Source organism: Convolutriloba macropyga, chromosome 9, assembly GCF_964194025.1.
Source record: "Convolutriloba macropyga chromosome 9, txConMacr16.3, whole genome shotgun sequence".
NCBI lineage: Eukaryota > Metazoa > Xenacoelomorpha > Acoela > Convolutidae > Convolutriloba > Convolutriloba macropyga.
In genome coordinates, this window is record NC_134476.1 from 52,170,912 (window position 1) to 52,193,271 (window position 22,360).

The 22,360-nt window shown below is 36.1% G+C and overlaps 1 protein-coding gene across 1 annotated transcript; it reads right to left on the reverse strand.

Moving 5' to 3' along the window:
* Positions 1-2,268: 2,268 nt before the first annotated feature.
* On the reverse strand, positions 2,269-15,717 carry LOC142346262 (uncharacterized). Its single transcript, XM_075398776.1, has 6 exons — positions 15,577-15,717; positions 12,608-12,788; positions 9,269-9,372; positions 8,589-8,781; positions 7,548-7,733; positions 2,269-2,448 (listed from the first exon to the last, which is right to left on the reverse strand). The coding sequence occupies exons 1-6, from the start codon at positions 15,715-15,717 to the stop codon at positions 2,351-2,353; spliced, it is 903 nt and encodes a 300-aa protein (XP_075254891.1). The 3' UTR covers positions 2,269-2,350.
* Positions 15,718-22,360: the final 6,643 nt, after the last annotated feature.

A 22,360-nucleotide genomic window follows, 5' to 3' on the forward strand; every position in this document is an offset into this window, starting at 1 on the left:
AGATGCTAACAACTTGTTTAGGACCGATTTTTGAATTTCAAGTTGTATCCATTTTTATTGCGACATTTTGCGAGAAAAAGTAGGTTTTCACAAATTTTACAAGTGGCGTGACATTTGATAAAATCTATATTAGACTTATCTTAGATATATTAATCTATAAAAAAACCTTTTGACCAATTTATTCAACTTTCAGTGCAATGCAAATAGTATCCTTCTCTATATCGACAAATTGAATACATTAAAGACTTTATTTTATGCTGCATTATATGTAATTCGTTATTGATGCGATTATGCGATGAAATTTTTGAAAAATCATTAGGAAAGAACCAAAAGCATTTATCAGATCTATCATTTAAGAGATTGTTACAAGTCCAGTAAGTTTTAGGTAAACAATTATCTTGGAAACCATGAAAAGCAACAGGCTGTCAACTGGGAGATTCAAATATCTTTTTATACCTCCTTCGGTCGACAGTTAGAATTTTCCGTAATGTGATTATTCTACAATGTATTATGGAAAACATTTTTTCCCGTAAAACGCATACTACATTACATATTTCCGTAAGGTAATATGAGGAGTAAATATATATGAGGAGTGAATATAAGGCAAAATTCTAGGTGTTATCGTATGGGTTGTAAATCAATTGCGGGAAAAATTAGGGCGGGAGAACAGGAGATATGACTCTAGATTTTTCCAAGACGGTAACGAGGTTGATTCCAACTGATTCGAACTAAACTGATAACAAATAATATCATTGATTGGTTATGAACCAAGATTTCATTGATTTACACCTTATTTAATTCTAAAAAAAATGATTAATGAGAAAAGTTAATAAGTTAAAAAGAACAATAGCAAATACGAACAAAACCACAAAATCACAACCATTTAATTAAAAGAAACATAGAGTATCGAAATTCTTGTAACCACTGATCTCCCCTTGACGAAATCAAACAGTTGTATCTATTAACCGTTAGAAATCCAAGAGATTGATTTACAAGAGATTAAGTTAAAAGTCGATTAACCGAACCACAAAAACTAAAAAAAACTCAAAAACTCAGAAAAACAAGATAAGTCACTGGGGTTCCATTGAGGGCTTTCAAAAAGTGAAATAAAAAGATTTTACAGGTCAAAAAATGAAAAAATAAATTAAAGTACTGCACGTGATGAAAAGTTAATCAAAAAATTTTCAAACAACAACTTTTCATTCCACTTAAAAGTATCTTGAAATTAATTCAAGTTTTAAACTCTCACTTTTTGCTCCTTTCAGTAATGCAGCGTAACTATTCGTACACCAATTCTGCATCTCATTGATATCAAAACGTTGGAAAAACTATGAATGCATCGACTCTATTCAATTCAAATCTTTTAGATTGTAAGAAATCATGATGAGGCCAAAAAGCATTGTTATCGCTTTGCGACAACACAAATGATTTATTGTTGAAAATATAAAGGTAACAGCACAAATATTTCTAATTGGGTAGAAAAATAAGGTAGAAATAATTGGTAGAACCAAATGACTGTGAAATTCAAAAAGGTTAACGAAACCTTAAACATCAAAAACTCCTCATGAGAAACGAATTGAAAATTCGGAAAAACCCTGCAATTAAAAGATTCTACGATTGATGGGCTCTCTAATGATCATCTCTCTACAACAAATATAGCGATCGGCAAAAAGTAGACTGAACAGAAAACCCAGGTTAGCATAAAATCTCCCCCGCCACCTAAGTGGGTTCGGAGCAACTATTTGGTAAACTTTTTTGGTGAAATTTGACAGTCGGTATTGAGCACAGAAATTGGCCCACTTTGCTAAAGATTTAATGTGAATTGAAACTATATCATGCTTGGTATCAGACAGTCGGTGGAGAGTATACTATAATTAAGATTTTAAAATCTTACAAATTCATAAAGTTAACTTCTGATCCCGCAGTCAGCATATAGGCAAAGGCTAATAAATATTGTGAATCGATTGTGCATTTTCGGTCCTAAGTTTAATTGATACTTTAAGGCTTATGATATTGTTACAACTCCATCTGTCAAAGTTTTAAAAGATGTTCTACTTTCGTTAAAAAAAATAATTATTATTTTTGCTGGTGTTTCGATTTTACTTTAGCATCTGGACTTTGATTATAAACTATATTATGTGCAACGGGCGCTATTATAAAAAAATTTCAAATTTTACTTGAATTTTGAGAAAAACGCCCTTAAGAATCAGAATTGGAAACATTCGCACTTAAATTTTCCTAGTCTATTTGCTGAAAAGAAAAATTATTTCAATTGCGCGTTGATTAAGCTTTTAACAATCCAATAAGCAAAATATGGAAACAGTAGTATTAGTCATATGTGCAAGTGATACTATCGATGTTTGAATACAAGTGGAATCTGGTAGTCTATCTCAGCTGACACTCCTCCAGATGAGTAGATTGGTCGACCATGGGCACACTCTCCTCTCCCTTAACACAGAACAAAGTATAACACAAAATACTATGAGGGTTATTAAACTGTTTCGTTTATGTAGGTTTAGGAGGGTCAGAACTCGTAATTTAATCTGATCCGGGCTGAAGTGCCAGACCAAATCAGGCATGTCCAGACCATAACAGATGGGAAAAACCTCTATAGCCAGAATTTCTTGCATTCTTGTCCAGACTTTCGTGCGCTCACCAGACTTTTATGCGTTCAAAAATATTTGTTCGTTTTTCGTGCTTTCAAAATTTTCCGTGAGCTCAAAAATGAGTATGCCAGGACTTTTGTGCCGTCACAGTTTTTTCTCGGGCAAAGTTTAGATTTTCGTGCGTTTAAAGTTGCCTATGTCCAAATTTTCGTGAGCTCACTCGTTTTTCAAGATCGTGTAATTTTGACGCATGACGCCCCCATTGTTCGTTCACTTTGGTCTGGACATATCGACTTTTGGTCTGGCACCTCAGCCTGGCGAGTGATTGGAATTAGGTTTTCGTAGTCTCACTAAATGAGTTGGGAGTTGAGGAATAGAAAAAAATACACATAGGAAAATCGCATCCAATGTGAACATTAAATCACCCTGTGAGTCAAAAATGAAGTCAGTTCGCTGTGTCATGCAAGATCTTGATAACTTCTTGTCGCGATCCCGGTGGGCAAAATAATTTTTGGAACACCTTGCTGAAACCTTGACAAGATCTTATCAATATATGTCAAAAAATGTTTTGGGGCAAATTGAAAAGTTTTGGCATATAGGTTGAAACCCAATATGTAGATCAATGATCGTAAATAAATAAGATAAATATTGACAATTTTTGATAAATCTGGATATCTTTTACTTAATCTTGAAATTTCTTAAAAAATCTTGTCTAAAATGGCTATTTAATGTTTACTAATCGGCATGTCATGTCATGGGTAATCATTCGACTTTACCTTGCCAAGATCCTGTTTCTTAATACCCATGCTAAAATCTTCGAAGATCTTACATGTCGTGATGTTATCTTGCGATGTAACATGGCCAAGGCTTTACAAGATATACTGCCTTAGTTTTTATCGAGGCTATCAGGCCTTGTTCAACTTGGTAGTATAATCGAATTTAAATACACTGTTACAAAAAAAATCTGATAAAAGTTCTGGATTTTCGAAAAAAGGAAATTACCATCAATGAATAATTTGATATTACTAATGAAAACCACGAACCTAATTTTTTTTATTTAGGTTTCTTATTTAGCCACTGAATGTTCTATATACTTCAATTTCTATACGCCATTACCCAAAATAGATGTTTATTTATTTCCTACGAGAGCAAATAAAAATTCTTGGGGATGGTGCTAGAATCAAATTTAGTTTGGCAAGGGTTCATAGAAACATGTTCGACTCTTTTGATGAGAGATGCTCAGATTTCATACAAAAATGAAATATATGATCTTTGATTCTCTTTAGAAACAATGTTGCATGAATGTGTCATTGGGGAATTCTTTGACATTAGGTTTTACAATTGTAGTAGTCTCTGGTGGTTTGATAGTCTTTCGGAAGTGATTTTTTCACCCTGAAAAATACATCAAGGAAAAATGATGATTGACAATTTTTCTATAAATTGCTCCCTGCAACTTCTCTCCAGATTATTTGTACTCAAAAAAAGCTGATCAGATGTTTTTCTTTATGTCTAAAAAAACCATGCTGAACCATGTGAGTTCAGAGACTATCTACGTCATCCATTATAAGAAAAAGTTGCAAAAATTTTGAAATAAAGTAAATTTTATTTTCTTAAGAGCAACTCTAGCCATTTTTTAATCATAACATTTTCTAAAACGTTCTAACAAAACGATTAATTGAACAGGTTTTAACTGTTTTCTTTTTTGCTTAAAGCAAATCCCTAGGCAGTGATGAGCTGGTTTCTAGATTGCTAGGAACACCAACTGTAGCAAAAATGAAAAACGCTTGAAAACAAACGGATTTTTTGTTTATTTTACTAGTTTCCCCAAAAAATTAAGATGTTGCCTAAATTCAAAATTTCATTCCAGTGAAGTAGAAATTTCAATGTTGTTTGATGATACTTTTTAAAGTCTGGTACGAAAAGTTGCAGAGCTACATCAATCAGTTACTCATTTGGCAGTGAACAGCTGATCACTCTCAATTATACTACTATATTTATATTAACTTCTCCCCTTAAAATTAGGATAAATTTTCCATACTTAGTAAGATACTCAGAAAAAAATTTTTATCACTGAGTTGATAGTTCCAGAAAATTACCTGAATTTTCTCGAAACTGCTCAATTTGCATGTGGATCAGATAGTAAAGTAAGGCTCGTCAATCTTTAGTTACTATTTCGTCACACTATTCACCGAGTTCAATACTGTTGATTAAGTTGTGCCAACCGTTTGACAAAGTTTGTTCTAGATGTCGTTAAATCTGGTCTTATTTCGACTAAATTGGACGAAATCCCTTTCCTGTTTTCTGTAATTTCAGTTGTTTTGATTTAGATTTCTTCTTTGGTTTTCAGACGGACGAAACTGTCAGTTTATTTTCTTTCCAAACGAAGGCAATTGTTATTTGGTTTTGGAACACAAAAAAAATATATAATACTTATTCAAGTATTTGTTTTATTATAATCATATCAAAATGCTGCGAATGAACTAATTTACTAGTCCTCTATAGAAATTTACCGTGTCCGCTTTTATTTTCAAAATGAGAAGGAATTTTTCATATCTTTGAAATAAGTTTTTCAATGATTTAAGGAAAATTTTTCAATAAGTTTGCACTATCTTTTGAAAGCGCGTCATGACGTGGCCTGCCTTAATTTTTTGAATAGTTCGATGGTGTTTTGCGTTTTTTTAAAACGAACATTTTCTTGCGTATAAAATGATGATCCCGGACCCTAGTCCCAGGACAATTCAGCGCTGAATCTTTACATTCCAATAGTAACTCGTAAAATCAGTTCTGAATCAGTATATTTACAGTCCAATTATAGGTTTTTATGAGCAGGACAAATTCAGAAAAACTTTTTTAATCATGATTTTGTACTTGACAGATTAAACTTGATTTTTACCATGATCAGACAAAATTCATGCAAAATTTGAAATTTTCGATTTCACCAAACAAAATCGACCATGATATAATTGCATGCAAAATGGGGTCCTCCAGACCTTAAGGACACGTTACTCAGTTTCTGAAAAACCCACAGATCCGTGGTGGTGGTGTGGTGGTGGTGGCGGTGGCTGTGTTGGGGGGGGGGGGGTGGTGGGGTGGGGGGGGGGTGGGGGGTCGGACTATTCTGTATTATTCTGGTCTGAGTCTGCGAATTGAAGAGAGAGAAAGGCAGAGAGAAAGGCCAGCAACTATAGAGTCAATTCTTTCGCCAGCCCAACCCCCCCCCCCCACCACCACTACCACCACCACCAAGGAGTCTGAGTCTGCGAATTGAAGCACCCAAGTAGAAGATACAATGCTGAATGCAGAGAGAAAGGCCAGCAACTATAGAGTCACTTCTTTCGCCAGCCCAACCCCCCCCCCCCCACCACCACCACTACCACCACCACCACCACGGATCTTTTGTTCCGCCCCACGAATCTGCGAAGCTGGATCTGTTGTTGCGTCACCCCCCCCCCCCCCACCACCACCACCACGGATACTTTTCCCACTTTCCAATCCGTTTATTTCATTTTTGAAACTCGCAAAATGTGAACTACGGATTAATGCGCATTAATGAATTCTAATGCGCATTCCTTTTAAATGGCACATGAAAATGCATGAAACTTTTGAAAACTAACGGTCTTTAATGTTTGTGCCCCCAGTACATAATGAGCCCAGTTTTGCACCGAATCTTTCTAGATTTACTTTAAATAACATAACGTAAATACAAGTGTAATTTAAAAACGATTTTAACCTATTGATAAAAAGTTTCTTCTATAAGAAGTCGAATAAAGCTTCGAAGTGTAACCATGCATAAGGTGTGTTATAAGATGGTGGCAGCTCTCAGTTGTAATATCTCTTATAGCTAATATCAGTTAATATTAGTTATGATTTATAAAAGTAAAACTTTTATCGGACGTTGACCTTTGGCTACTATCTAAGTTATAATAGTTATAACTAAACTGTAATCGTAATAACTCTCTGGCGCACGTGCAATTTTTTACATACTAACGTGCTATATATGTAACAGGGGGGGTCAAAACTTATTTGAACTACAGTTTTGGCTCTGGTTTGCTTTGTTTCAGCTCAACTCATTGATTCGGATGTGGAGCGGGTGTGCCACATCGTCGGTTCACGGAGGCACCACATCCTTGAAGTGTTTCTCCTTTTCCCAGATGTGGAGCGGGTGTGCCACATGGTCGGTTCACGGAGGCACCACATCCTTGAAGTGTTTCTCCTTTTCCCAGATGTGGAGCGGGTGTGCCACATCGTCGGTTCACGGAGGCACCACATCGCTGAAGTGTTCTCCTTCTTCCCAGAGGTGGAGCGGGTGTGCCAAATCGTCAGTTCACAAATGAGGAGTTCAGAAATGAAAGAAGATCTTGGGAAGAAGATCCCGGAAAGAACATCCTGTTGAGGGTCAGACCCACACTCCCCCCCCACCCATCAATATGTGTGTGTGTCTGGGGGGGGGGGGGGGAGTGTGGGTCTGACCCTCAACAGGGTATTCTTTCCCCAGTAACAGAGAAGAACTAATTGGACTGAATATTTATTGAAATGAATTAATTTTAGATTGTTCTTTCGTTATTCTCTTAGTAAATTCAGAGTATTTTCATGCTTGTTCTTTCGTTATTCTCATAATAAATTCAGAGTATTTTCATTCTGAGTTTTTTTCTGAGATTTTTTTCTTCAGGCTGAATTTTTGTTCTGATCAGTAATGCCGCAGTCTGATTTTGTCATGTAGTTCAGAACAAATTCAGAGAAACTAGGTTGTCCTGATTTTTTACTCTGATCAGCCTAATTTTTGACATGATCATGATACTTGGCAGTCCAAAATTCAGAACAAAAGTTATCATGATTCAGCGCTGAAAAAATAATTTAGTGTAGTCCGGGATATCAACAGAACCCCACATTTCAATATTTTCTTACGTTTGAAACGGAACCTACTGAAGTCAGCGAATCTACCTGAGTAGTGTAGATACTGTCTGTCATTGGCTGGATTAGCAGGTGGGGTTGTGATCTCAGAAGAGACGGGTCCCTCCCCCTTGTATTCGAATGCCACATTGGCTGCCCAGTAGAAATCTGTGCTCCTCATGTCCAGAGTAGCCTCTCCATCTACTCCAGAGGAGCAAGTACCACCCCCACCTATACCTGTCATACGAAAATTACAGTACGCAACGATCAATTTCGAGTGAACACGGATTAACTCTGAAAACCCGATTACGCGGGCTTTACTCGTAGATTGAAAATGTACATGAACTGTTCCCACTAACCAAGAATAAGAAAACTAAGAGAATTACTGCTTTAGTTTTTTATATCTATCCTAAGATAGATATAAATAAGCAATTTTATTAATCTTCTTCTTATTTTCAGTGTGAAGAATTCATATTCATTTTCAATATACGAGCAAAACCTACACAATAGGGTTTTCGGAGCTCATCTTTCTTTACTCGAAATTGGTCGTTGAATCTGTCCTATATTTTCACCACTGTCTATTATTTTTTGCACTTTTATCAGTTATTCGTTACTTCCATTTTCAAAGGTTGATTTCTTAATCTATAACAGACTTCAATATTTTGATCAGTTTGTTTCGTCAAGAAACATCTAATTCTATCGTCAATTTTCAAAAAATGTCTCATCAGTTATTGTTTTGTTTCATGTGTCTTTTATTCAGCTGTTATTTCATTCTGAAATTGACCCTGCATGAATCTGTGTTTAAATATTCCCATTCAATAATATCACTTCCCAAGCATTTTGCAAAAAAAATACCTTATATATCCAAGTTTCAACTTAAACTCTTTCTCTGCTTGGCGATATATCACAAACATATTTTTTGGTCACTACAATGGCTAAAAAAAAACAACTCTCTCAGGTACACAAATTTAAAATCTTGTGTTGACAAACAAATATACTTTTAAGCTATGACCGAGATGTATAGTACTATTTTGGCTGCAAAATATAGCTAGAAATTATTTTCAATTACGTCGAGTGTGGAGCTATACCAACCTCCAGCGAAGTCATAGTTCTCTTCTGTGTCTCCGATTGGGAGTGGAAGTGGGGCTGCGTATGTCTTATCCAGACCATCCAGATTGATGAGACACTGGTCGTACCTCACCCTCACCAGTCCCCCTGTGTACACTATTATAGTTGGAAGGAATGGGTTCTTGGCAAAGTCACCACCTGACCATGTACTGGAAACCTAAAAGTATACAAAATAAAACATGTCAGCAGGAAAATGGGGAGATATAATAAATAGAACCATCCAGAAAATCAGCTCTCTTCAGATATTAGGTACACCCCCCCCCCACACACACACACACCCAGCATGCGATGGCGATATTTCCTGTGACTGGGACTAAAATTTTTGGAGTTCTAGGAAATAAACTCCCTCGGAAGAAACCCGCCACATAATTGAAGATAGGAAATGAACCCCCAATGAGCTGAATGTGCTAAATGTGCAGCTCGTTAACATAGTCAAGCGGGGTTAATTTCCGTGGGGGGTTTATATCCTATGTAAAATAAAGTTGGGTTTCTTCCGAAACAGCTTTCACTTAATGCTCCCCCAAAGCATGCAGGAAAGCCCTCAATGAAGTGAAATACACTATAGCAAGCGCATTGTTTTCATGACAAAAAATCAACAAAAGATTATTAAAAAATGGAATCCATTAGATTAAAAAAAAACTTGCGGAGTCGAGTGCCAAGTATGTTTCTGGAGTCTCCACGAGGACCACTCTGCAGAAGATGTCGACAGTGTGTCCTCTGATCTTACCCTCGTATATCCCGTCCAGAACTAAACAGAGACAGTCAACTATATTGTGAACAGATTAATTGTGAAAGTGTCACGGCCGGCAGAGAAAGCGAGAACTAAATTTCGGTTCCTTGGAGATCGACTGTAGTGTCAATGTTGATTGATATAATTATCAGAAAAGGTGAAAGTTAACCAACGCACTATTAGTTCCTTTGAAAGGAAATTCACTAAAAAATCATTTTGCAAAATTGTAAACATTTCTAAAATTGATGGCTATTACAGCGAAATATGCATAAGTTTGAAGCATATTTCATTATTCCAAACCTCGACCCCATTTTGCAGCACGTCCAAAAAACAATTAATGCTCCATATGTTTGCAAAAAGGATCAGTTAGCAAATGAAATATTTCAGTAAACCAAAGATTTATATTTTTGAAAAGCCGACAAAGTTTTAATTCCAGGAGACTCCTAAAGAAAACAAAAGTACAATTAGCCTTTTCTAGAGGTTTAAAAGTTTGTGACAGCAAATTTAAGGCATCTACTTCCGGCATACTTAAACAATTTGGTATAAAAAAATACGTATTTGGAGCATTATTTTATTTTGAAAGTCTGATATTTGAAAAATGTAGCAAAAAATAAACGAAAGGACTCGGAAAAAGCAACCGCAAAGCATTCTCTATAAAAGTAAAACCAATAACATTGTTGTCAACAATTTTTACAATTTTAAGCAAAATTGACAACAATTTTGACAAAGCGGTATCCGACAAGGCGATTCATTGGGCCATCCGCTCTTTTTTCTCTGACGCTCTGGTCCATTATAGAGAAAATTCAGGAATCGTCGCCAGAGCTTCAACAAAATTCCTGATATCTAGATGAGGGTGTCTTGGTGGGCTCAAACGACGACCTTATTAGATCTTGGAATTTTCTATGCGAGCTCGGACCTGATCCCGGTCTCGTCAGGGTTGATAAGTGCGAACTGTGGTCCTCGGTGGAATTAGACAGACTCAAAATAAGAATAAAATTAAATGATATATCTGGCCTCGGGGTCCTTGGAGCTGCGTTAGGAGCCCCAGAGTTTGTCTGCAAGAAAATTAACCAAAGAATAGGGAATATAAGGGTACTTTGTCAAAAGATGAACTACCCTGCTGACCCTAATTGCGCGTTAGGTGTCGTACGCCAAAGCATTGGGGTCCTCAAAATGGTGTATTTCGTGAGTTGTCAAACACCCACAAGTACAGTTATTAAATCCCTAAAAGAATTTGATGCCAATCACCAGGAAAACTTGAGAATATCCTTGAAACTCATCTTCCAGAAGATTCCTATCAGGGTTGGGTGTTCGCGTAAGCCAAGACCAGTATAAAGCATCAAACATTGTTTTTCTTCTGTCCTCTAAAGTTCTTATCAAAAATAACCGGTGAAAACCCAAATAACTGCAAAGAAAATCTAGCTTCTGAGATAGAAACCGCCCAGTTTCTCTCATTTTTACTTCGACATGCTGGAGCATAGTTGTCTGTTCCCCCATTCCAGCTCTTGGGCTTCATATGGCACCAAATGTGTTGAGAGTTAGTGCAAAATAGAGGTTGGGTGTCCCTGTCTACTAATCAAAATGATGTTCTGTAAAACAGGAGTTCTTGACATCTATGGGGATCATGCCATTGCGTGTCACAGTCGAAGTGACGAAATTGCAAGACATGACGGGATTCGAGATAAAATAGTATCTGCTTGCTCAATTGCGAATCTCTCACCAGAAGTGGAAAGAATGAAACTTGTTCCAGAAAGCCAATCACTCCCGGCGACATCTTTGTCCCGACTTGGAAAGCGGGGAAACCTGCTGCGTTTAATTAATTGAACTGCCATAACTTCTACTTCGTTGCTGCAATCCAACTCTTTCACTAATGCAACTACGAAGGCAAGATATGCGCTTCATGCGGCAGATGAGGCGAAACATTGCCTCCATGACAATAACTCCTCAAAAATTGGAATAAAAATTTTTCCTCGCCTTCGAAATCCTTGGCAGATTATCGACAACCTTCAAAAAAACTCAAGCGTTTGGCTGTATTAAGTGACAACCATTTTTTCCAGGCACAAGGATTGTCTGTAGCTTTCTGTAAACTCATTCAATCCTTGGCAATCACCGCTATTTGAGGATTAGTGGCGATGTTGTTGGCACGGGCTCCATAGTTGACTATTTGGCATTTTGGGTGCTCGCCCGATCAGAGGATGAGGTTGCTTGATCCATTATTGTCGCAATCGTTGTCGACATTTGCGATCAAGGGTTGTGCCTCATTACTTTTGGCTCGCTTGTTTTGGCCAGATTCAATTACGAGTCCAGATTTAAAAAAGTACGGATTGGTTTTTTACAACGAGCCGCCCAAACGCTTGCAGCAAATGGGAGCCTTATTAATGTGGAATCCTACCATTTTTATTCTTACCTGAGCAAAGTGGGGGGAATAAAAACAAAGTTTTTACATGTGAAAAAATTAAAGACATGTAGAAAATAAATTTGTGGTGTTGATAACCACCGTTATGTTGACCAAGGTAATTGTCAATTAAATTTTATTCGGAAAACGTGAATAAAAACATTGAAATTCAGACTACTATTCACAAAACTCTAAACCTGGATAACTCCCTGTAACGAACGAAATTCAAAAAAGAATCTTTTTATTTCTATATTCTACGTTTGACGGGCTTTCTAATGAAACCAGTCTTAACTCTCTTGGATAAATATATCGATCGGCCAAAATTGATGGGCAAAAAAAAACAATTTGATTATAGTTACTCCCCCAACAAGTGGGTCGGAATAAAAAGGCAGCTATCGTAATCAAGAGCTCAAAAACATTCATGATCGCAAATGGCACAACTGCTTTCAATTGGTGCACAGCTGAAAAGCGCTGAAATTGTTTTAGAAATACGCATTTACCAAAAAGTTTTAACAGGTTTCAAAGCGTTATTGTGTAAAGAATTTTGGGTTGAATTTTGGCGCATTCAGCTCATTTTTAAAATAAATTTGGCGCATTTAGCGCGTTTGTTACGAAATAATGAGCTTAAACCGCGCTGACACCTCGACCAAGCAAAATGATAAATTTTTACTTTGACCACAATTTAAATTTTAACTATTTTGAGTGTAAAAACTAATTGTCTTGCGACGAAAACTGTTTTAAAAAAGGGGCCAAATGATAGAAGGGGACATTCCATCGGAGCAGTTTGGTTTTGTTCCATTGAAAAAATAATAAATTCTTTCGACTGGTGTTTGAAAGATTATTATACATGTTCTATACCAATGCCATTATTTTCCTTGAGGTAGTTGCAGTCATAAGTCTTTCCCTCTTTGTATGACTTGAACAGGTATGTTTTTTTCCTGCTGTAGAGATTGTCCGACTCACAAATCCGAATGCGGGTCCCATTCAGCGAGGGTCCATACTGGTCTCTAGTCATCAGTTTGCACTCTTTCAGTGCATCCTGAAAAACTAGTAGTGTCACTTCAACAAACACATTGCAGCCGCAATTATTCTGAGCTGATCACATATTAGAGGTAATTCGCTGCATCTATGGAGTGTTCTTGTAGGATCAGAGCTTAGTGCTTAAACCGCTGTCATTTGACCGATATAGTCGCCATTTCTTTTTAAAGAAAATCGGAAACATGTAAAATGAAAAAACAAAATTTATGGGCAAATTTTACCCCAAGTTTGGCCCTTAACTGAAAAGAATAGAAAGTTCCAATGGGGGGCCCTTTATTGACTGAAGCTACACAATCGAGCTTCCTACTTAAAGACGAGGAAAGGTCTTCCCATCGGTCGAGCAAAAGTCTTTTCTTGAGCATTTTATTGAGCATAGTCGTTTAATGGGTCAAGAAATAGCATTCTGATAATACAGTCAAGGAATATTCATCGGTCGAGCATGGTATTCTCATCAGTCGAGCAAAGTCTTTTCATAGGTCCACTTTCTGCAAACTTTTCTGTTTTTTCACCTTGTGAACATAGAGACGCAGAAACGGAGAAAGACTAAACAGGACTTAAGAACTGTGTCAACTATTAATATAGAGCAGTTATGACAGCGGGAGCAATTTCCAGCATTACCTGATTGAATGAAACTAGGTAGCCTAATTAGAATCGTCTTCTTCCCATTAGCCATGATAAGCCGTTTTTCAGTTGCTGTTGCTTCCAAAAACTGATTGCTGAAGTTAAAAAAACAATGCAGATACTTGATTTAGTAGTAGTTCATCAAAACTGCGAAACATGAAGGTGGCATAGTGAACAAAAAACTGCACGTGACGTTTTTGAAGCAAAAAGGTGCAGACCTATTAAAAGATTTGGATCTATTCTGTTTTGCCCCCCCCCCCAGCTTAGTGCGCTTATATCTTTTACGCCCCCTAGGTGAACGTGCTGTTTTTTACATAGTAACGTGCTATATAACAACATATAATTTGTAACTGGGGGCGTAAAATTACTGGGGGTTAAAACAGAATAGATTCAAAGATTTTTGTTCGAATCATTGTTTGACAAAATAACGACCACTTTTTAGTCATTCATTATTTTGATTCAATAATTCATTATTTTGATTCAATTCATAATTGGGTTATGCAAAAGACCAGCGTGACAAATTTAATCAAATAAAAGTCAAAAATGACGTTTTGGTCAAGCTAAGGTCCAGCTGTTTGCTTGAGTTTTGCTAAAGTCATATCATAGACTATATTGGACGAGCGTGGTCTGTTAATAACTTGGCTTTGAACTTGGGTTTGAACGTGGGAAAATGATAGATACTATTTTAGTTAGCCGGCTTGTTAGGACACAATAAGGTTTGTTTTTAAGTCTGCTAGTAACATATTTGTCACAAAGAACCATAGCTGAAAGCACTTACCAAGAAAAAGAAATTTTATCAGCTCAAAAAACTTATCAGTTTGGGTTTTATAGAAACCAGATTGGCAAATTTAAATTTTTTACAATAAACTGATAGTGCTTCCATAATAAAAAAATTTTTGGAACAGAATAGATGAAAACCGAGCAATTCATTGATCAATTTCTTAGTTTAGTTCCCGCCAAACTTTTCTTTTTGTAAAATGATGGTATGTCTCTTTTCACTAAATTTTTCTCTTGTCTTGAATATTTTAATACCGATACCAATGGAAATTATATTTTTCACTCCGCTTGGTGAAAAATATTTAAAATTCTCAGCCAGTCTTTGCGATTTGATTTCATGTCTCTTCAAGCGGGTTTGCCTCCTTGAATTACAAGGATATACAACTCTTACTCAGGTTGAACCTCCATGATTTTAGGGGTAACTGCCCAAGTCGGGATTTTTTTGCTGAAGTTGTGAAAAATCAAACAAAGTTCCCTGACGAGATACTTGTGAGGGTTTCATCCACTCATTTGAAAGAAAATGAAAATATAAGCGCAAGGGGAAACTAAATAGCAAAATGAGTGAATTGCATTTCGTTTTCCAAGGTTAAAGAGATTATCTCTTCTAGTGCTATAAGGACCAATTATATCATATGTTTATAAAAGTGATTCTTGAAAAATTAATATTTTCCCAAATTTTTAAAAACATGATTTTAAGTTTTTTAGAATGCAAAAAAACATTCTGTTTCAAAATTCTGGCATCACTCGACAAATTATGAAATATTTATTGCCGTCAGCGGACTCATATTGGTAATAATATTCAGCGCCACGTCGATTTAACAAAATTTCTATATGTTTAATTTGATTATCAAGGTCTTTTTCTGTTGGCTCTTCTTTACATATGGTCTATAATTTCTATCACTCTTTATTCCAATTTTTCATATTCCAAGGGATCGTTTGTAAACACGGCGTTTTAACGCATGATTGGTACTAAAGAAAACTTTTCAAAATCTAACAAAAATTACCTAATTCAGAATATTTGCTGCCGTGCTCTTTTAGTTTTACCATATGTCTTTTTAAGCCTTTGCTTCTGCAATCAGTTTTAAATTTACTCAAATAAGAAAACATTTCACTGCCCCACTAGAAAAAAAATTGAGTGGGTGAATTTCTTTATCCGATAAGATGTCTTATGCAATGAAAATGCCAGAATCCTTGTTGTAAATAAATGACCATTTTTTCTTCAAAAAAACCGATGAAAATTGTTTTTTTTCTTTCCCACAATCATGTGAGATTACATTTGGTTAAAATCCCTAAAGCACCAAATGAGTGGTTAAAAAATATCCCTTTGAGTGCTCAATAGCCATCAGGGATAGATGAAAAGGTATACAATTTTTATGGTTGTTCTTTCTTACATCAAAGCTGAAGGCAAAACAGTCTGGGTACTTGAGACAATATGCCCAGCAGTTCTCCACCTTTCCGGTCGATTTTTCTTTGAAATATCCATTATCTGTGTCTTCCAAACAGTTGCACTCTTCAGCATACAAAGACAACATCTAGTTGAATATTCCACCAGGTAACCACTCCTTGTAGTGAGCTTAATACTCCAATTACTTTTAGTTTGGTAATAAATCATATTTAGAAAAACAATAAACATCCGCTTTATGCCGAAAAATTGAGTTTCAAAAAATGCTTAAGCGTTATAAATAGATAAATTGATATTGATCTACTGTCGTTTTAATGTGATGCTTTTAAATTATGCAGACAGTTAAACGTGCAAAACAGATCCAAATTTTTGGCAGATCAACTGATTTGGGAGATTATTTGAAATGTTATAATTTTTATCACCATAAGTAATTGAACATTTACAATTGTTTTGGTTTGTTCCAAGAGTTGTACACTCATGATGATTGCCATCATTTTATACCGTTATTTTTGTTGTTCCCATACCACAACAGTAGGGGGAACTCAACTGGATTTTTTTTGAACAGTCAATTTTGACCGATCGATATTTTCATGATAGAGTTGAGAGTGAGTGGTATCATTAAAAAACCGGTCAAGTTTGAATATTTATTTCATAGGATATCTTTTAATACCCTTTCTTTCGAATAGTTATCGGGGTTTAAAATCTTTGTGAATATTTGACAATTGACGAGATTTTGTTCACAATTTCCGTAAATTTTGCTCAAAGTTTTATCAGTTTAAGATATTTTTTTTAAAAAAAGGTAACACATCTATTATTTTTCACGTTGTTTTCAATATTATTTTAAGATAAAAGAGGACTTTTGTACTGTTTGACCAGTCAGGTTTGGCTCACTTTTTGGCTAATTGTTTCAAAATTTGGTCGTTTTTCATTAAAAAGGGTTTTAAATATGCTGCTTCAGCACGTTCTCTAAAAATTTGTCGGAAGTAAAGGCCTAAAATAAGTGCTGACACAACATTCGTTATTTCAGACGATGGCTGTTTGTGCTCGATCGAGGATTAAAATTTTTTCGTCATTTGCTAATTAGTTTTTAAGGTCGAACGGTCATTTTGAGAAGTTCCCTTCCCATAACAGTCCCTCCTCCCTATCCCAATTACTTATCTACTCCCACCTATCTACCATTATGTGCGAACGCACATTACTGAGTCTCCCTGTTTGTCGCAAAAGCTATTGGTTAAGTTTTTATTTTTTTTGACATTGTTCTCAGGCTCGATATCTCACTCAAAAGAACCCAAGATATTATTTGCCCTGGCGATAATCATTTATGACAAGGCAACAACTTGTCCCCCCGTGCGCTCATAAGCTCAAGTTATGTGCATTATTTTTAGGAAGATTTTATTTGAAGAAATTTTAAAAGGAGAGATTCCTCGCGTGGAGTAGGCACAGTTTCATTTGAGGAGGCCACCGTCATTTTAGTAATCATCGAATGGGTGAAAGTGGTAATCAAAAGCGACCTTATTTTGTATGACATGATGGGCATACGAACTAGAATAAAATAATAATTAACCAACAATACGAACAAAGCTGGCTTGAAAGCCTCCAATCATTCGCTAAAAAATTTGCAGATTATTGAAAGGGTTAAATAATAGGTACGTTTCAAAAACATAGTTAATTAAGAAACAGTGCATAACAATGAAATTAATGGATTGTTTATAAAATCAATTATTTTACAGGCAGTGCTGTTCCGTTCCAAAAATTCTCGAGAACTTCAAAATTGAACCTTTCATTGATTACTTTACCCAAGTTTTTAATTCGCTTTTTATTACTAGAGATTTAACTAATTATATCCAAACCGCACTCGAAAAATTGTCCAGATGAATTTAAAATATTAACTCATAAACATAAACATTCGAAATTCCGATAACTATAGCGCAAGGAAGAAAGTATTTGTGTTCATTATTATTTCATATAATGATATGAAAGATCACCTGAACTCATATCCGGTTGGAGAATCGTCACAGATAAAGAACTTACTGAGCTTTTTTGTTGCCGTGCGTTTTTATTTCCAACATTCTGTTAGCCGATCAGCGCATAGACTTGCCAAATGGCGAGCATAGTTCTTGTGAAGCATTTTTTAAGTTAAGAGGACTCGTGAGAATGCCCTTACATAGTAAAATACATGTGCCAAAGCTCTAACCCCGACCGTTGACCTGTCTTGGGAACCATATCCAAGAAGCATGAATGACTCAGTATGAACCCTACTATAGACTCCATAAATGGCTTCGATATGGGTATCAAGAAAGAGCTTTATAGTGGTCAACTCGGGAACGGCTCCCTCAATTTTTTCTTCACAAGTATGTATTTAAAGAATTCAATCAAAAGTCAATATGTGCAATTTCTAGAAGATTTGCTCAGCCTTTGTTTAGACCCCGACTTATGAAAACACTAAAAAACTGAGGGGTCAATATTGACTAAAATTACATAATATTAACACTCCCGAAACACAGTTGCCTTAACTCAAGAGATAAAATTGAACAAATACATTAGAAATCCAGATCATATCATCAATATGTAAAATTATGTCCGAAAATATCTCAAATGATGCGTTGTACTGTGGTACAGCCAATCAGGTTTCATGGCTCAGTACACATGCGCAAAAAAAAACGAAACATTACTGCGCTACCAGTAGTCAATTTCAGAGAGTAGATACCATATCATCTAGAAATCTTGGACAGAATTACCAGGCTGACGTGTGCGCTCGAAATCGACCTAATCAGACCATTTCGAGCACACACATTGTTGGAAAAAATTGTGAGCAAACACTGAAACATCTTCTTTGAAGGCAACGAGAAAATTCGAAGCACATTAGAACAAGAGAAATATAAAATTATATCTGCTGTAGAATTGACAGCTATTACACAAAAGTTTCTGTCAGCAAATTGTTCGAGTACTCCTCGAGAATATCTATTCAAATGTTATTTGCTCGGAAAAATCAATATCATCTTTGAAATCAAAATTAAAACAGAAATACATTAGCGATGCGGGTTCACTTGTGGTTACTCTAGGTTGATTTTGATCGAAATCTATTTAGAATTACAGTGTCTTCAAAAAAAATTTTAAGCAACCAAAAACGGAACATAAAATGTGTCACGATTGCAATCTCAAGCTCATAGAGTACAAAAGTTTAGCGTGTAAAAAATATGAAACGTAGTTTAAGGTATAACTCCAGGGTTCCGAGATGAAACAGAAAGGGGAATAAAAGATGTTTAAAGATTTTGCAACGATTGCAGTAATAATAGGAAAGTAGATGATTTACCATTAGTAGTGCAAAAACTCGAAAAAATTTTGTAGGCAGAAAAAGCATTGTTACATGAAAACTGGCTGAAACACTGTTGCAAAAAAAGACATGGCTGAAGTACGGAATGAATTACGCAGAAAATTGGAGATCACAATGAAACACGGTACTTGGTGGGCACCGCTACTTTAGGAGTACAGAAGGCCGTCAAGATTTTTAGATAAATTAAATATAAAATAGAAAATAAATTATTTTCTAAAGATCAATGCCCACCGAGTTTTGGTTGTCGTCAAAAAATTTGATAAAACTTCCAATGCCAGCAAAAAAATGAGAGGGCTAGGTGTTTTCACTCTTTCGATTGAAAGTTCAAGGATGTGGTGTTTTCGATTAGCAAAGTCAATACTGCATTTTAAGCGCAATGCCGATAGCTTTTTGGCCTATCGGCTTGATAGCTTATGCTCAAAATTTTATATAATAATTGCAGTAAAAAATCTTTACTTTTTAATGGGAAAAGAGCGTACATAAGTCATTCAAATAATCAGTTTATATCAAATGAACAACTTTGAGTCGTATAAACCTAATGTTGACAATTTTCTTTCAGAAAATTGAAAAAGATCAGTAATAACTGAATTCGAAAAATTTAGTTGCAGAACATCCAACACACAATTCAAAATACCACGAAACGAGGGTAAAGTGAACATCTTAAGACCAGATGATTGCTCTGCCTTTATCCGTTTTACCACTAAATGGTACCAATTAAGTATTAGATAATCATATTTAAAAATGTAAAAAGAAAACGTCTATTCTTAAAAAACGACAAAGGCCGCATTGAAAAAAAAATGATATTCGCTTACTTGATCTTGCAAGAGAAAAATAGCATCAAATTTAGTTGAACGCTATGCTTGTTTGTGTTTATTTGTGTTTGCTAAATGAGAATGGGCTTCTTGGTGGTATTGCCCTATTATGGTTGGAATCAAAATGAGATGTTATCAGTGCGTGGCAGCAACAAACATTTCCCAGTGAAACATGTCCTCTGTTTTCCAAGGGAGCTTGAACGCATCTAAGGCACAACGAACTGCCTGATTAATTATCAAATATTCTCATTGAAACACGCCGTGAGGTCGAGCTTCAGCTGCTGCAGAGGAAAATTTTTTATCTCAAATTGGCGAAAATTGAGAATGACGCAGGATAAGCCATCAAAGCTAATCGCGAATCATTGTTAAAAGACACTAAAATCGGGCTAAAAAATGTTCAATCCGCTGGCAAAATTTGTCGTGAAATCATTACCAAATGATACAAATATCTCTAACTGTTTTTTGAAAAAAAAACGAACAACAATCACTTCCTATTTATTCATCTCAACTTGCACTGGTTGAGCTGTCTCTTCAGCTTCATGTGTTCTGCAGCTATTTCCTTAAGACTTAGTGCACAGAAAGAAGGTAGATCTTTTGGTATCAAGAGTTATCTGAGATCGAAAATTAGCTTTGCGCTTCTTAAGGACTCCATATCCTCTTTTCGAAATATTTCATTCACTTTGAACGTCCCATTATGCCTTTCAAAATTTATCGGTCCTCTAAATTGTTTATGAATATTTTATTGATAGATTTTGAAAAAATTTGAAATGTTAATATAAGGAAAACGACTCCTCTTAAAGGTCAGTTGATCAACCCGAGGGCAACAGATCAACTACAAATTTGTACGGTAATAAAATATCATAAGGTGCAATAAAAAAGAATAGATTACATAACGATAATATAGACGATATTTGAGATTGGATTGGCCTCCCTTCCTCCATTTCTGCTTTTGCAAAAAATATCTATGTCATCAGGGTGCCCCAGCGCTCCGCAGTCCTTAGTGCCAGAAACTGAGCTTCGGAGTAGCGTAAAGGAGATTTTTTTGGTTATATCTTAAGGTTTAATCGGATGATTCATCATCACGTTTGCTGCTGTTTGTTTTGTAAAGTTGTTGTTCTCAATATAGAAAACCGGATCTTCGTAATTCAGCTTTTTCTGTGGTACTTGTTGTCATCGGCGATGTTCTTGGGGCCGGAGAAGGCGTAAGAATTCTATCAATTGAAATCGAAAAATGTTCTAATGTAACGATTATCAAAACCGACATTCGAATTGACATCTAGTCAAGCATGATCTGCAGTGGAAATGGATCTCTGACTAAGGCGGATCTCTCAACCGAGTAAAATTTCACCTCGAACTTGACATCTTAGCAAAAATTCAGAAAGAAAAGATGCTGGTGTATCCGCCTTTGTTGTGACCCATCTGGATTTAACTTCCGGACAGCGCACGATGTTATGTCTGCTCTGTATCGGCGTTGCACAGGACGAGCTTTGATTGATCTTCATGGGCTCTAAGTAGTTTAGAGATAGACCACCTTCAAATCGGTTTTTGTCAAATTCAAATTATAATGCTATAGAGGAAATGATTTTTTTGCACCCTCTCAACGCACTTTATAGCGTATTCTTACCCGTACCTTGGTCACACTGAGTTTCATTGCTGTACCATTGACAATCGACTGTAACCATTACTGTACCAGACAAAAATCAGTATAAATACTTTTGACAATCTGCCCAGAGTCGATTAGGAAACATCCCAAACTGTCCTTCTTCTTCGCAGCCTCATTTACATTTTTGGTCAACACTGCACAGAATGTTTTGCATCAGACTGTACATACAAGGAACTGACAGACTGTACATAGCAAATTTTGAAAATTTCGAATAACTCGATCTCACGCATGAGTATTTTAAAATGGCGATACCCTCACGAGCTTCTAGCTACTTCTACTAACTACACCACAACTAACTCGCACATCGACATCCACCGACCCCCCCCCCCTCCACCGAACTCAGCCACCAACCTCCGCCACCGACCGCCACCCACCTCCGACGACCTCAGCCACCAACCTCCGCCAAAGGCCGCCACCCACCTTCGACGACCTCCACCATTTCCACCTGAAAGATGTGAATGCACCAATGTATATATATAAGTAGCACAAGCTTCGGGCTTTCGACCATGGGGTGTGAATCCCACTGTTAATCAGTCTATCTATGTTTATCTTTCTCCAGCTTTTGAATAGTAGACTCAATGGTCTTCATATGTTGTGTATTTCAGATCTGATTGAAAATTGTTTTCCTGACTTTGTTGCCTTTGTTAACTGTTGATTGAATTTTGTTTATTAGAAGAATGGAGGTGATCTTTGAATTACATATGTCGGTGTTTGAATGCAAGGAGAGAGAATTGATGTTCACAATTGCTGATGCGGAGTCTAAAACATACCACGGAATTTTTGCATTGAAGAAGATAGGCATCGATAAAATGTACTGGAGAAATGGGAAACGACTGAGAAATAGGGAAATGTACTGGGAAATGAACTTGAGAACCTGCAAACTTGTCATGAACCTGCAAATATATCATGAACTATTCCATCTAATTAACCATCTATTTCATTGAATCAATTGAATTCATGCATT

Coding starts and splice junctions, on each gene's coding strand:
- LOC142346262 (XM_075398776.1), bottom strand. CDS start 15,717: ATGTTGTCTTTGTATGCTGAAGAGTGCAACTGTTTGGAAGACACAGAT. Junction 9,373..12,607: donor CAAGGAAAATAATGGCATTG/GTATAGAACATG, acceptor GTCTCTGTTTAG/TTCTGGACGGGATATACGAG. Junction 7,734..8,588: donor GAACTATGACTTCGCTGGAG/GTTGGTATAGCT, acceptor TTCGTATGACAG/GTATAGGTGGGGGTGGTACT.